Source organism: Epinephelus fuscoguttatus, linkage group LG14 (genome assembly GCF_011397635.1).
Source record: "Epinephelus fuscoguttatus linkage group LG14, E.fuscoguttatus.final_Chr_v1".
Classification (NCBI taxonomy): Eukaryota; Metazoa; Chordata; class Actinopteri; order Perciformes; family Serranidae; genus Epinephelus; species Epinephelus fuscoguttatus.
Window position 1 is genome coordinate 12,530,535 of NC_064765.1, and position 17,248 is coordinate 12,547,782.

The 17,248-nt window shown below is 43.6% G+C and overlaps 1 protein-coding gene across 2 annotated transcripts in view; it reads right to left on the reverse strand.

Moving 5' to 3' along the window:
* The window catches only part of grin3ba (glutamate receptor, ionotropic, N-methyl-D-aspartate 3Ba), a 134,355-nt gene extending 117,804 nt beyond the window's left edge, over positions 1 to 16,551 (reverse strand). For both annotated transcript variants that reach the window (XM_049597178.1, XM_049597180.1), the window contains exon 1: positions 15,839 to 16,551. In XM_049597178.1, the coding sequence (XP_049453135.1) occupies positions 15,839 to 16,372 (534 nt within the window). In that variant the 5' untranslated portion in view covers positions 16,373 to 16,551. The remainder of the gene's footprint in view (positions 1 to 15,838) is intronic.
* Positions 16,552 to 17,248: the final 697 nt, after the last annotated feature.

Sequence of the window (17,248 nt, forward strand, 5' to 3'; positions counted from 1 at the left end):
TATCCTAACCGTGACTCCTAAACTGGAGCATGATCCTGAACTGTGACTTCTCTGTATCCTTATACCCCTAGTAAAGACATCAGCAATGTGTATGGGAGCTGACAAAAACGATAATACTTCAAATGTATTATTGTGGTTTCAAAAGTCACTGTGAAAAAATTTGGGTGCACCTGAATGAAAACGTGCACCCATGTAACCATTGTTAGAAGTTAGTCAGGAGACCTGCATGCGCTAAACAGCTTGATTCCTCCAGTGACTTCCCTAACCCTGACCCTATTTTTCCACTCTATTAGTCTTAGTCTTATCTGTTAGTGTACCACATGGTTGTGTTCTGCACTTATTCACACCTTTTATCCATAATTAGGGGACCCATGGCCGCCCATGTCTCCCCTCACCTTGAATAACCGTGGGCAGTGAGTGTTATCATTTCTAGATGTGTCTCTCTAATTATATGTGTTGTTAGGAACGAATGGGAGACAATTACCTTTTAAATAACTACTAACTTATGGTGTGTTTTTACAGAGTGTTTTTGTATTGTGTTTATACTGCTTTTACGATGTAGGTTTATGATTTTTAGCACTGATAAAACCCCTTTTCAGGGTTTTATGGCATTCTAAGAAGTGGCCTTATGAGTGGGCATTTCAAATAACCTTTAGCACTATAGCAAATCTCTTTACAATAGCACTTAACAAACTTTCAGTGTCTCCCACTTTTAATGTATGAGCTGTTATTCCTTGTGTGTCTTGCAATAATAATATAAGTTTTAAGTTTAAATGTTACCTGCCCGGGGGGCCCAAGGGTCGGGGGACTAGTGCAGCCAGGACTGGGATTAAACTTCGATCTCCCACAGCCGAAGTGCTCATTTGCACGGTAAGCCAACACAGTTCTTACCATAACCCAACATCACCACCCAATATCACCACCACCATAACCACAGATTCAAGTCACCCCATCAAACAGCCACAACCCACTACAAAATAAAACTGGACATGCCTCTTCCTCAGTCCTCAGGTCTGGTGGTCTACCCTTTACTTGGGTCTGAACCCTGGTCCTCCAAGGAGGAGCAAAACTTTTTAACCCGCTAACTCCAACCTAACCCTAACTCTCCTCCTATTTTTCCGCACCCTTAGTTCCCCCTGTCCCCTACTTCTATCAGTGCCATCTACTCTACATTATCCCCCCCCACTCATTTTGACGGTAAGCCACCAAAACTCTACCATAGCCCAACATCATCCATTATCACCCCCACCATAACTACAGATTCAACCAGGACCCCGCCCCCTTAGTCACCCCATCAAACAGCCACCACCCACTCAAAAATTAATTGGACATGCCTCTACCTCTGTCCCCAGGACCTGTGGTCTACCTTTTGCTTGGGCATCAAACCCTGGTCCTCCGAAGAGGATCAAAACTTTTCCACATTGCCATTCCGCTCCTTCCATGTCACAAACCAAATCAGCAGGCCACTGCACCCTAACTGAAACCCAAACCCTAACCCAATCCTCCTGTTTTTCTGCTCCATTAGTTCCCCCTGTCTTCCTTGTCCCTTACTTCTATCGTTCCCTACTACTGTATATTATTCCCCCCACTCATTTGAATGGTAAGCCACCAAAACTCTGCCATAACCCAATATCACCATCCATTATCACCCCCACCATAAACACAGATTCGACTAGGACCCCGCCCCCTCAGTCACCCCATCAAATAGCCATCACCCACTCAAGAATAAAGTTGGACATGCCTCTATCTCTGTCCTCAGGACCGATGGTCTACCTTGGGAATTGAACCATAGTCCTCTGAAGAAGAGTAAAACTTTTCCACATTGCCATTCCACTCCTTCCATATCACAAACCAAATCAGCAGGCCACTGCACCCGAATTGAAACCCAAACCCTAACCCAGCCTACTTATCTATTTATCTCATAAATCTCATCGGCAGTCCCTACGTTATTTCTCCAGAGACCCTTGGGGACGGGAGCATCGTCAAGAAATAACAAACTTCCCGTTGCCCCACACGTGCAGTGGCCCAGTACCCTCAGATTTCATCCAAAATTCTCAATTATTGTAATGTTCACAGGGCTCTCCCAACCCCTATCGGGACTCATAACGGGATATTTGTTAAGTATTCCCCATACCACCAGTTCCCAAGAGCCCCTGCCCCTCGGAGTGCTCTTTTCAGAGTGCTGTGTTTTAACCCTAAATCTCACCCCCCTCTTATTTTTCTGCTCCCTTAGTTCCCCCTGTCTTCCTTGTCCCTTACATCTATCGTTCCCTACTACTGTATACTATTCCCCCTTTCTTTCTCTATCCCCCTACCCCATTCTGCAACACTTTTGATCTTGCCTTTACTCAATACCTCACACCCAACTGCTGGATTCCTTGCTTTCTTTTCTTGATCTCTCTTCCCCTAACACCCTTTCCCTCCTTTCCTCCCTGATCCCTCCTTTTAGTATTCCCTACCAACTGATTCCTTCTTTCTTCCTTCATCCCTCATTCCTTGATCCTTACATACCACCCCCCAATCCCTCTATTAACTATCTATAATGACAACCACATCTCCGTCTCTCCCTGATTCGTGCAGCCCCTCCTTTCCATTCCGCCTCTATCCATCACGGGTCTGCTGCTTCTTATTCTCTCTCTTTTTTTTTTAAAAGTTATTTGGAGGAATATCGCACTGGTGTGGAGCTACTGGAAACATTTGTTTCACCGGGGGCAAAAACACAAGCCAAACACAAGCCAAACATTAGGACAGAGACTCAAATGCCATACTGAGCAGCTCAAACAGGCCCACAGTCCTTTTGGTAACACACACTCCGCTGTTTCTGCTCTGCTCAATTAATCTGGCTCAGTCAAGACTGCGCTGAACTGTCATCATAACACTAATAAAGAAAAAGCTCTGAGCTGTTTGCATTAAGTGGCCTGCTTGTCTCAAAACTGTCAGTTCGCCTGCGGCTCTGGCTCGGCACAAGTTTTGTCCCACTCGTTTATTCCACTGTGGTCGGGGCACAAATCCCCTCATCATCTCAAAGAAAACACTAAAGGCAGCATGGCCTTGTAAAGCCTCATTAGGCTTAATAACCTTTAGTGAGCACAGAGCCGACACTGTATGTGTGCGTGAATCACATATATGCAGGTATACATTTGTGTGTGGCTCGTGCATGTGCCTCCCTGCATACGTGCGTGCATGAATGTGTGTGTGCGAACATGTGTGTGCAGTGTGCGTGTCCTCTGAGAGCAGGGCTAGCTCAGAGCCACAATGCGTCTTATTCAGCAGGGTCCCTGGATTAAAATGTAATTTCATTCAAAGTCGCAAATTGGGTTTTTTACTGTACTAATCTTCATTTTACTAAGCAGAATGAGGTATGTCATTAAAAAAAAAAAAAAGAAGTGACTTAATGAAAGAATGCAGGATGGATAGATTGCAGAGGGAAAAGTAGTTCCCCACCAGAACGATAAAGGTTATTCCGAATCATAAACAGTGAAAAAAAAAAAACATGAATAATACATTACATGAGTGTATTTGAGTGTGTGTGTTGCAGCAATTGTGTTTTAAGGAAAGCGCTAATGACAATGACATCAGCACTGGCGGTTTAGGCTTTCACTAATGCTGTGATTCAGAGGGACTTAAATTGCAGCTGCACAATAAGCTTAATTACAAATAATTTCAGATCAAATTATCAACATTACTAATGGCACAATAACAAGAGCAAGGGGTCGAAGCAACAGGATCCAAACAAATAAGGTACTTACAATGTGCTTACTTACGATTAACAAAACAAGACAGGTAGAGACAGTCGAGCACCAGGTATTTTCATAGTGATAGGACCGGTAAAAGTCTTGGGGTGGCACCAAAACCAGAAACCACAACTGAATTTCAGGAATTCAATTATCCTGTGTAAGTAACTGAGCTAATTGATAACTGAGTCAATATGGAGGGTTAAGGAATCACGTTATGTATCTATACATTTAAGCAATTCATTGTCCTTCAAAAAGGCCAGCATTCCTTTTCCTTAAAATGTCAAATATCCAGCTTTAAAGTGAAGGAGTACATTGGTTGCACAGATTTTGCTCTGCTGCACTGATCGGGTCGAACTTCCGGCAGTTGCCACCTGCCCGGCCAATCCAATAGCATGCACCACAGAAGCAGAAAGAAGTCAAGATGGAAGAGCTGATAATGTTGCTGATTTAATACCCAGAGTTACGGTGCTAGAAACCAGAGGAAAAACTGAGCGTGGGATAACATTTCCACCAAATGTGACGACTAATAAATTGTCTACATTTTTAGGAATCATTGGTCATCATTTCTTCTTATAGTATGCAGCTAAAAGCTAACTTGCACTACATATGATCAAGGCCTGGTTAAAGAAAAACAAGACAGGTAGAGGCAGTGGTGACCCCAGATTTTTTTTTGTAGGGGTGGCCAGATGGGGACAGTGAAAATCTTGGGGTGGCACACCAAAACAAGAAACTGACTGAATTTCAGGAATTCACTTATGCTGTTGAAGTATATAGTCGAATTGATAACTGAGTCACTATTGAGAGTTAAGAATCACATGTTAAGTACCTATACATGTTAGGTGATCCATTGCTCTTCAAATAGGCTGGTTGTCCTTTTCCTTAAAAGGACAAATATCCCACTTTAATTTGAAGGAGCACATTGATTTTTGGGAGTTTTGAGAGCAGTTTGGGAGAGACTCATGGGTACCCATAGAACCCATTTTCAATCGGATATCTTGGGGTGGGAGTTTAAGGGACCCCTTTGAAAAAGGTCAATGCCAGGTGTTCCCTCGCCAAAATTTAGCCCAAATTTGGAGCATTTTATAGCCCCCTTCATGGCAAGCTATACTGACATCATTTGGACCAATGGACACCATAAGGGACTTTTCACATGGGAACTCACCACCTCCAGTCATTTTAATGAGAGGAAGACAGCAGAGGGAAAGCAACACTGTGGTTGCTGTCCACATACATTTGCACAGATTTTGCTTTACCGCACAAACTGAGTTGAACTTCTGGCAGTTGCCACCTGCCTAGCTGATCCAATAGCAGGCATCACTTGAGCAGATAAAAGACAGAGCAGCCGATAATGTTGGTGACTGAACACCTAGAATTACGGCACTAGAAACTTATAAGGACAACCAGAAGAAACACTGGGCCTGGGATAACATTTCCGCTAGGGCTGCCACCAACTAAAAATTTTCCTAGTCGACCAATAGTCGTCATTTAGGGCTATTATTCAACTAGTCGCCCACATTTTTTTTTTTTTTAAATTTAATATACTTTATTAATCTCCAAGGGGAAATTACATTTTTCACTCTGTTTGTCAATTACACTCAGGTCCGAACACACACATGGACAAACTGGACCTATACATGCACTAAATGGAGAGATGTCAGAGTGGGCTGCCCATGACAGGCGCTCCGAACGGCTGGGGGGTTCGGTGCCTTGCTCAGGGGCACCTCGGCAGTGCCCAGGAGGTGAACTGGCACCTCTCCAGCTACCAGTCCACGCTCCATATTTTGATTACGATATCAATTTTATAATTAAATGATATATTTTGGGCGGGGCAACACAATGGTTTGAGTTGAAGGTGTGAGAAAGAATAGTATCAGTAACATTGTTAACACTGTGCTACATTACAGAGAAATACAAAACCGTACAAACCTCAGTGAGTTTACATATCACCTTGGGTTCATCCCTCACCTTCTCAAAATGATCCCACACTTTGGATTTCCTGCCCGACATGTTATTAACTAGCCTGTGGAATAACTGCAGGTACCAGCCCTGGAAATTAACCTGACTCCTGTCTGACTGCTGAGCGTGGACACTTCCTGTGTCTGTCCTTTCAAATTAAATTCCCACATGGTCCAGTCATACAGGTTTTTAATTATTTTTGACAAGGCGTAGCTCCTAATTGAGTTTTTTTTTTTCTCCTTTTTTTTCTGCAACTAAGCGACCAATGAATTTCCACCTGACCTTTTGTAGACAATCAGGGGGCAGCCCTAATTTCAACCAAACTTAACGACTGGTAAATTGTTTGAATATGTAGAATACATCCTTGGTATTTTCAGTGATGTCCGTTGTCTTTTTATAGTACGCAGCTAGAAGCTCACTTGCACTTCTGCCAATGTTCAATGAAGCACCTGCCTGTCACCGTAGCCATTGACCACAGTGAATGGAGCCACATTTAAAAACGCTTTGCTTTTTGGGGGATCACTCTTGCAGGTAGGCGGCTGTCAAGACATTTACCGTGTGGTGGTGTGAAAGCAGCTTAAGGTTGTCCAGCTTAAATAGTGCATTGAAAAACAGCCTCCTAAAAACAGTAACCTTGGCTTTTTTGCCCGAAGCAGGATTTATACTTGTGCACCAGTTCTATGCAGAGCCTACGCCGTAGCCTACACATGTGGCCCATGCCATTGTGAGGATTTATACGTGTGCAGTGGTGTGTCTGTGTCACTCTGAAGTTACACCTCCAAAACACTATTTGGCAGTGGGGTTTCTATGAAGTGCTGTAAAGTTTAGGTGATTCAAAACACACATTAAACACACTTTAAACATGGCGTAATAGAGACAATTTCAAAAACAAGTACACATATCGGCTTCACTATAACTTGCAGCATTCACAGACAAGCACTTGTCTTTATCTGGACACATTTTCCCCCACTAAGACAACATGCTAACGTTATTAGCACAAGCCTATGGCATTTTACATTGTACAAATTAGCCTGGCAGCTAGCAGACTTTTCCTCTACCCATATGAAGCCTGGAACAACAGCAACATTTAACAAAGGTAATGTTACAAAATTCAGCTTCATTACAACTCACACGGTTCACTGACAAAACAACTGTCTTATACTAAACATGTTTTCCAAACAAATATAACATGCTAACATTATTAGCACAAGCCTATGGCATTTTACATTGTATAAATTAGCCTAGCAAATAGCAGAGATTTCCTCTGCTCATATGAAGCCAGGATAAATCACACACAAGACTTAAAATGCTATTTCTGTGGAGGCTTTATTGTCTTCACAATTTATCTGTGAAATTACAGTAAATAAAAGCTTTGTTTCCACTGAGGGAAATGGTTTCAGCTTACAAAAACAGACAGGAGGTCTGCATCTCCACGATGTGTAGTTTCATTTCTGTGGAGGTCCATGTCAGGATATGGCATAGGCTCTGTGTCGACGCAGAAGTATAAAACCCTAACCTCCTAATGGCCCCCCTGGCCCTCCCTTAGGAGCACCACTGGGTAGAGGGTAGACTCTGTGAAATATGAATAAAATGCTCCTCTCTTTTGTGGCAAATATGATAATACAACATTTAATGTGGAAATAATGGAGCCAACTGTACAACAGAGAGGAAGAAAAATATGAATGGCACTGAGAATCAGACTCTGTGAAATACAGTCCTGTACATTGTGCTTTATGGATGAATATGCAGCCAAAAGGTGTAGCTGGGAGTGAAGTGACAGTAACCGAGCTGCAGGAACACAGCTTCCACTGAGAAGAATGACAAATAATGAATTCACACCATACCACCCCTCGCACATAATCACATTCAGGAATCAGCAAAACCATTTCCTTCAGCTCCCCCTGCTAATACATTTCCGGAATAGAAATCATGATCCACAAAATAATTTCTGTGATATTATCAGCGAACCTAGAATTGTTTGGTAAGACGGCGCTTTAAAAAGGCTGGCCGCGTTAGAAATGGACTGAGATTGCATAGATGTTCTTTTTCAATTAAATGTGTTGGCAAATGGGCAAACAAATTACTTTATTCCATAATGACTGCGCTACTATTACCAACACTGCCTGACATGCCAGTGGAATACCAATTCTAAAACCCAGATCACTCATTTTTTAGGTTAATTAAGGTTATTTCTGAATTTCTTAACTTAAACATCAAATATCCTCGATTTCATTTCTTACTCTGGTTCTATGAGACGCTGCTGATGAACAAATCACCTGCCCAAATGCCCATAATGGCCCTGATGGGAATTAGAAGCCCATTTCCTTTTTTGCCTCCCCCCCCTTTTCCTCTGTCCCTCTTTCTTTTCTCCTCCCATCCTCCCTGCCACAGATGAACGGCAGAGATTTACAGTTAGGGGTCACACACTGGTTCTAATTAGCTTAAGTAGGTTGGGAGGAATAAGCACTTCCTTGCTGAGATGCATCACCGAGTCCCACAGCTCTGTCTGACTAAGCAGAGAGGGGCGAACACAGACGGACAACCGACCTCTGTCTCCGTCTGCCTCCCCTGTCCCTCTGTCTCTCCGTCTGTGTCCTTTCCTGCCTCCACAGCTGCTGAAATTTCCCCACTATTGCAACACAGGAGTATTTTGACAATAGCAAACTTGTTATAATTAAAAGGAACTCACTCATAGAATGATGACAGCCCTTCAGCGGTATCTTTGGGTGACAGAAAGGTAGTCTGGGAAACATACCATCACAACCTTCAAGAAATGTCACACACGCTGAACGACGCCCCCATCGCGGCGGTGCCAAGCTTATTTCTTTGTTATTGTGCTCAGATAGAAAGTGAAATACAGCAAAAATTAGCTGACAGTAAAGAAAAGCAACAGTACAGAGGCAAAGGCTAATTAATTCTTCAATGAGTGTTTCCTCTCGTGTTCTTTGACCTTGAGGAAGTCTATGTAGCTCGCGATGGAAACACGCTCAACAAGTCACCTTTTTATTTTTTCTGGCATTTTAAAATTTGTGTAGAAATTTACTTGACAGCCGGAGGGAAGCATAAAAGCATCTCCCGCTGCATGTGCAAGTGTCTCTCTGTGTCTATCTACCTCTCTCTCTGATGTCCAGAGGACGGATCTGTTCACCAGAAAAACATGGGCTCAATTCCCAACACCCTGCAGAAAAATATCCATAGTTTCAAAAAAAAAAACTCCGGGGAGAAGAGTCTCCTTCCAGACACACAAAAAAAAAAAATATATAGAAGAAGAACCCTCCTCTATTTGGATCAATCTGTGACGGATCCGGCAATTTTTTTGGCAGAGGCGTTTGTTTTGTCTCTGCATTTCTCCAGCCCTCCTTCCTCCTCTCAGGAGTACTCCTCCCCCACTGATGCTCGGATGTAAATAGCATTTTTAATTAGAATTATATCTTCTGTTTGTGTATTTTGCTATCAGAAGAGAAACCAGTGTACTGTTCCTCCTGTTTATACAGGGTAACAATTTGCCTCCCTGTTGACCCAATCCACTCGTCACTGCCCTCTCTGTGTGTGTTTAAGGAGCCGTCCCACCTCCTACCAGCCCCCCTTTCTTCTGTTTCTCACACTGCTCCTCGTCTATAGAGGAGCACCCTGGAGTATTAGAGAATGAGGATGCATAACAGTCCTTCACCGGCCAAAAACAGACTGGTTAAAGCTACAGCTGGTAACTTTGATGGAAATAACATTGTGTTAGTTTTGCTGAAACTGTCAGAAGTACATGAGACAGATAGTCTGTGAAAACAATCATGTCCCTCCTCCTCCTCCTTCTTACTGCTTGTAATGGCATTCGCTAGAATCGACCGCAGCACACCAAAACAGCCAATCTGAGCTGAGGAGTGTGTAACGCAGCTGTCAGTCGTGTCCATCACTGTTCATAAACTGCAGTGCAGATCAAATACAGATCAATATTCTGTTACTGCTTTGCCTATTTCTCACCTCAAATGTTCTCAGAAACATATTTTAGTGTACTGTTTAGCTGTCAAATGAGAAAGTTTGCAACCCAGCCACCATGTTGGATACAGTCTACCGAAGCACTGTCCACTGGTTGGATCAAACTTTCTCATTTTACAGCTAAACAGTACACTAAAATATGTTTCTCATTTTGTTTCTCACTCTTCATTTGAGGTGAGAAACAATTCAGTAACCAACACATTCTCACTCCAACCTCATCACCTGATTGTTTGGTCATGGACTTTCCATGTCCGCATACAACATGAAAGGTACCCTGGGTGTGTTGGTTGTTGACGTTCTGGGACGCCATGTCAAGTTCTGCCTGTTACATACAGTCTCTTTCAAAATAAACGCACTATGTCAGTCCAATTGATGTTTCTTTTCCTTCAACGACTATCGGACCTAGTTATGTTTAGGAAAAAAGAACTGGGTTTGGCTTTATAATCTTAGGAGAACCAAACACCACTCTTTCGGGTGAAAGTTGGTGTTTGTTGGACTGATCCACAACCCCTCCCGCTTGCCCCACTTGGACTTTCGCCACCTTAACTTTCATTCTTGTCCCACTGCATTTCTTCTTGACGCCACCCGGGGACCAACTGCACATCATGCCGACATTAACAGGATAGTGCCCCCAAAAATGAAAATTCAGCCATTATCTACTCACTCTCATGCTGAGGGAGGCTCAGGTGCAGTGGGTAACAGCACAACTCCACCTAATGGAGGCTGACGGCGCCCCAGATTCAAACGTCCAAAAACACATAACTGAAACCACAAAATATCTCCATACTGCTCGTCCGTAGTGATCCAAGTGTCCTGAAGCCCCAACATAAAAAGTTGTTTGAAAAAACGTCATGAACCGCATGAGCGCGGTGCACAGAGAGGCAGTTAGAGCTACAGGCTACAAATGATGTTCAAATGACTTTTTTCCAAACAACTTTTTATGTCGGGGCTTCAGGACATTTGGATCACTACGGACGAGCAGTATGGAGATATTTTGTGGTTTCCATTATGTGTTTTTGGATGTTTGAATCTGGGGCGCCATCAGCCTGCATTAGGTGGAGTTGTGCTGCTACCCACTCCCCCTCAGATCTCCACAAGGGATGTGAGGACTCTAAAACTTCACCTGAGCCTTCCTCGGCATATGGGTGAGTAGATAATGGCTGAATTTTCATTTTTGGGTGCACTATCCCTTTAAAGGACAGCTTTTTTTTTGTCTGTGTCTGACGCTGCAAGTCCCTGCCCAAGCACCAGCTTTTGAGGATTCTGGAGTGAGACACAGCTGCAGTAACTGAATCTTGATTTATATTTGATCAGCGCTGCCTAGTTTGACAGTTTGACCACTGTTCACAAGCAGTGATTGACATGATTGATAGCTGTATTAGAGACTCCTCGCCTCTGATTGGTTGTTTTCCTTCACATGCATTAACTCTGTTGAAGGTGCTACAAGGCAGTAGAGTAAGCAGAGGAATATGATTTTTTTTCACAGGTTATCTGTCTCATTCAGCTCTGTGTGAATATGAAGACAGTTTCAGCAGTTATTTTTTATAAAGTTACAAACTCCAGCTTTTAAGGCTGCAACTAATGATTTTTGTCACTTTCAACAAAGCAGTTGGGAGATAATTGGATTTTTATTTTTTGATTGACTAAATTGTTAACTGAGTAAAGTCAACACAAGAAGATGCTTTCAAATTGCTTGAAAATCAAAAGAATATTGATGATATAATTGGAGAAAAGCTGCAAATCCTTAAATATGAGAAGACGGAAACACACAAAATTTGCCATTTTGCTTCAAGGGAACTACGCCCATTTTAAACATCCATACTTTTATTTCTGTGGTCCGAGACAGTCCACAAATATTAGTTAACCTCAATACTTGTCTCCCAAATCCAAATGCTAGAGTGCTAAACTCAAATCTGTGATGTAATAGAGTACAAAGTCAGGAGCTGCTCTATAGACAGTGAATTGTGAAAGATGTTCTACATGACTCTGAGAGCACCCAGGGAAATGTTCTGAGTGTATGGGTACATTTTCTGTTTCGTAACTGAGAACTTTCCAAAAGAATAAAGTCAGTTTGGATATTAAAAAGAAAAGACTGGGCATGTGCTAAAAATCTCACAGTTTAAGGGCTGCAACCAACAATTTCTGTTGCCTCTGACAAAGCAAATGGGTGATAATTTGACTTTTTGATTGATTGAGTTGTTGATGGACTAAAATGTCAGAAACAAGTGAAAAACATTCCTCACAAGGAGATGCCTCTAAATTGCTTGAAAACAGAAGAACATCAATGATATAAAACGGAGAAAAGCTGCAATTTCTTCAATATGAGACGATGGAATCAAAGTTTTCCATTTTTGCTTGATAAAACACAATTGATATTTTCTTTTTGATTTATTTTCCTATCGATTAATCAGTCAGGCAACTGTTTCAACACTACACTGTTTACCCAAGCAACAACAAACACTGTTACAGCAACAGAACAGGTGCATTCTTAATATTTAATACTATGAAAAAGTAGAGCTGGGTGTTGTTAAAAATATTATGATACCAGTAGCATCAGTGGCCTTGAAGTCATAGGCGCAGATTTCAGTGTGAACACAGGTGAACATGTTCATTTGCCCTCCAATATAAAAACATGAAGTAGCAGAGGACTTTTTCTTCGACAAAATTAGACATTTACACCATAAATTGATCCAGGAAAGGCTCAAACTGGTGTATAAATCATTTTAAAAATGAATTTGATGCTCAAAATTTTCTGGTAGAGGACCCCAAATCTCCATTTCATGTGCCGCCCCTAAAATGAAACCTACCCCGTTCCTTAAAGTAATACCTTTAAAAGTACTTCATTCAATACCCATCATGCAAATCCAAGTATTCAGCTGCGTAAATGCCACAGTCACTCCTACCCATCCAAATAAATTTCACACATTCTGACAGCATAATTTTTTGATAAATAACTTAAAATATTTATCAAATAATTGTACTAACTCCTTCACATACACTGCACCTGACTTCACCACACTACAGACTGTATGGTTGTAGCTAGCCTTGCGTCACCAGGCTCTTCACCTAAGGTAAAGAGCCTGGTTTCCATTCACTCTGAATTTTGTCTGGATTCTGGTTCTGGTCTAGAGAGTGGATACTGAATTCACCAAATTCACCAAAGTTAAAGTGTTCACCAAAGTAAAACCTTAAATTCTGGCGCACCATCGATTTGGGGTGATGAGGGGTGTAAGAAAATCGATTAACTCAGTGGCTTGGGCCTTTCTTGTAAATTATATTCTTTAAATTAAAAAGTTTCACCGCATTTTTATTAGCTTGGTGCTTTTATTTTGACGGAAAGACGCATCCATTGAATTCTGGATCCTGTGTCTCTCGCCCTGGTTCCGGTTCCTTACCAAAACAGCCACTAAATGGCCCCAGACTAGGCTGCAGCTGCTGCGGTAGTGGGCCAATCACACACTGCGTTTTTATTTATGTATTTATTTAACTGTTGTTTAACCAGGAAGTCCCACTGAGATTGGAAATCTCTTTTACAAAAGACCTGGCCAAGGTAGCAGCCAATCAAAACATATTTAAAATGCAACAAATGCAACATATAATACAAAGATCCACAATAAAACAACGACTATCCAAACACAGTGACCTCTCAAGAAAAACAAGCACGTCTCTGTCACCACACTCTTTATGATGCCCTTAAATTTAGATCTTTTTCAAGATTGTTCCATGTCCAAGGTGCAGAGTAGGAGAATACAGTTTTCCCCAGATCTGATAAAACCCAGGGTATATTAAAAAGCAACCACTTGAAGGGGCGCAGCTGGTAACCGAAGCTGACACACAGGGGTGCGGAGGTAGGCCGGAAATTTGCCCATTTAATGGAAGAACGTTGGTGGTGATTGGCTGCGAGCAAAACCATGCAAGTTAATTTCTCTCTGGATCTGGGTACAAAAAGGATCAGATGCAGGTAATGTTTAACTGGAGACGTTTCGATAATACTTAGCGGGTTATTTTGGTGGAAACCTTAAAGGTATCGAGCACCAATATGCAGCCCTGAGCAAGTCTTTGCGAGTGCCGTATCCCTGGTAAATGGACTCATAGTTGTTGCCTTTCACTCACCCATTCACACACACTCACACACTGATGGCAGCAGGCTACCTTGCAATCACCAGGAGCAATTTGGGGTTCAGTATCTTGTGTGAGGATGCTTTAACATGTGGACAGGAGGAGCCGGGGATCAGTGGGAAACCTGCTCTACCTCCCGCACCTACTGTTCATTTATTCATCTTAAAATATTATATTTCTGGCTCTACATGACTGATTCCTCTGCACTTCATTCCTCCTTGGTCACTGTACTCAATACTGTGACATCTTTAACCGTTTTTAATTTCCAGTTTCCGTCCTCGGTCTTTCATTTGCCTGCTACTCCTCATTGCAGCTGCCCTGTTTTTCCTCTACGGCTTACAAACAAACAGATGTTGCTGCTGCCAGACACCTAGAACACGTCACCTCCTATGAACCAACATCGCCCGACACTGGGGGGGGGAGAGAGAAATCATGAATTTAATATAAGGCCGAAGCACTTTTCTGTAGCATCAACAGCAAAGCTATAATAAAAGGAAATAAGAGGCAACCATTTATGTGAAAACGCTGCTTGGAATTATTGCTAAAAATACTGAAGCAGAGAGACACAGAGAGACTGAGAGTGATGGTTGTCTCTCTTTTGCCCACTGAGTGCTTGGCACAGTTCTGGAGAACTGAAAGGCCTCCCACAGCTCAAAAAAAGAGCCCTCTCCTCCTTCCCGGCCCACCCCCTTCCCTCTCTTTCTCCCCTCGTCTCTCCCTCTGCTCTCCCCTGCTTATCTCCTTGCACTGCCGACACATTCGTCAAGTGGTGTGACTTCTCATTCATGCAAGCTTTATTGAAATCGAATAAGCAATCCATTGTTGACAAAGAGACGCGACAGGACAAAGATTTCAGACTTAAACTATAGATCTTTCCCCCTCCACTCCTCCCTCGCTCGCTCCTCTCTGTCTCCCTAATGCCGCCTCTTAGTTCAGCCTGCGTGTGTGTGTGTGTCAGTTGAACCTGTGTGAAAGTTTAAGTCCTCTTTTTGTGCCTGTGTGTGTGTGTGTGTGTGTGTGTGTCAGTTGCCCCTGTGTAAGTGTGTGTGTGTGACAGAGGGATGCAGTTGGCTTCTCAGTTGGATAGAGGCGGATATGACTGGAGCTGGATTGACTGACTGGCAAGCAGCTCGACTGCTGCTGGGAATACTAACATGACACACACACACACACACACACACACACACATTGCCTACCTGCAAATTTGCACACGCACATTTCGCAACACATAAACATACATGTGTGACCACACGCTCAAATAGCACAACAGCAGGCACCACACCTCTCCACAGCAGCCCATCTATCAGTATCTCAACTGTTTGAATGATTCGCTCTGAAAGGTGCCAAAACACAGCCGTCTTCAATCATACATGCACACACACATTTACTCTCACAGTCTGTTAACACACACACACACACATACACACACACAAGAAGAGAGCTTAAAGAGAGGAGGAGGGGGAAAAAAGCACTTTAAAGCTCTGCTGCTGGAGGGCTGGAGGGTTCAGTCCAATACTGAGGCAGAGCTACCAGATATTAAACATGCATGTGAAGGGCCTGCAGGTGCACCAGCAAAAGCTCAGCGGAGATCAATCTGAGCATCAGACTTTGCTGGGGGAAGACATTTAGTCGGGCAACTTAAGAGCCGGAGACACTAAACGCTCCTTAAATCGTCTTTTCCAATTATCCATATTATATTTGCTTACTATTACCGTTCCTAATTGTATTACGTTGAGCTTGCTTAAGAATAATTGCTCCTATTATCCCTGGTACAATTACCTTTCCTTATAGTGTTGCTTTGCCTTTAGCCAGAGTTAAAAATCTGGCTGGTGAGATGAGTTTTGCACGAGCTCAGACACCAAAATCCCTGCCAGGGGCAATCTGTGAGTGTCAACTCTCTGATAAAGGTCCAAATGAAAATATGTTTGGCCACAGGTTGCTGGTTATTGAAGAGCAAGCTGCAGAACGCATAAAACAATGATATCAAGCGACATAAGCTTTTTCTACAGGTGCACACACACATTATCCACCCATACCTTTGTCACAAGAGGCTCTGTGTCCTCCAGGATGGAGATGAAGGGGATCTCCAGGAAAGACGAGAGGAACTCCACCTGGATCAGCTCCTCCCTGGAGCGGGGGAAAGCGAGCACGGCGGACACCCCCCTGACCACCAGGTCCTGGCAGGCGCTACGGGACAACGACTCCGGGTCCCCTCCCGCGGGCGATCGAGCCACCATCTCCAGGCTCAGGTTGTAGGGCAGCAGGGGAGGTGTTTGGGAGGCTGTGGTGGAGGAGTCAGCCCCACCGCTCTGGTGCCGGAGGCTAGCCAGGGCGCGGTTGAGCGCGTTTTGTATCCGTGCCGGCTGGCGGGTCGGCAAGAGCGCGCCGAGGCGCACGGTGTGTCCGATCCGGGCGAGAATGTGGCAAGGCTGCGGGTGCGGGAAGCACGGCTCCGGGGAGGTGAGGACGGTTAGTAAGAGCAGCAGCAGGAGCGGTCGGGCGGAGAGGAAGAGGAGATGGGGTCTCCCGGGGGCGAGGCAGTAGGTCCAGAGTCCAGAGAGAGACACCATGCTGCAGCTCCGACACACAACACAGGAGGACTGGGCTCTGCTCGGCGGGAGATGGCATAGCTCCCTCTTTCTCCCGGCTCCACCGCTTTCCTCGGACTTGATGGTTTTCTTTTCTTTTCACCCTCCTTTTCTCTTTGTTGATGCGCGCTGTCGACGGTGATTTGTCGGCGTTTTGACGTCTCGGCTCTCACCTCTTCAAAGTTTTTATGTCAACAGTAAAAGACGCGCTGGTGGAGGAGAGGAGAGATGAGCGCTCACAGCTTAGAGCGGTCGCCCCGCTTCTGTCAGTCTCTGCTGGAGGAAGGCACACCAGCTGTGAAGTGTGTGTGTGCGTGTGTGTGTGTGTCTCGGAGAGTGTGTGTGTCCATGCCTCTGCCGGCCAATAATCTAACCTCTCACGGAGCCTGCCTCTTGTTGAATTTTAATGAAAATTCGTCGGGTAACATTTCCTTCCGCTTCTTCGGGTCCCGGAGAGAATTTGCTCTGAGTGTTTTCATTCAGAATTGAAACTACAAGTAGCCAACGATGTTTCCCAGTAATTATTTTATGAATCTTATCATAAGATAGACAACCCAATTCAGAAATTAGCTCGCTCCTGTTGGACTCTTGTATTTCTGCATTTTTAGTGGAGGATAAACTCACTTAAATCTCAAAATCCTTCCTGTGCCCTGGGCAGAATACTTTCTAAAACACACACATTTAAAGCATAAGCAGTATTAAACTGCTGTAAGGTTCAGAAAGATTGATTTTCCCCAAAAAGTGGATGGTGTAATAAATGGTGTCCATTTGTTTTGTGCCGTAATAGGCCACTTTTAAGCACCTCTGCAGCTCTGACCACAATGTCCCTGCCAGGTTGGCCAACACAAAGCTAATAGC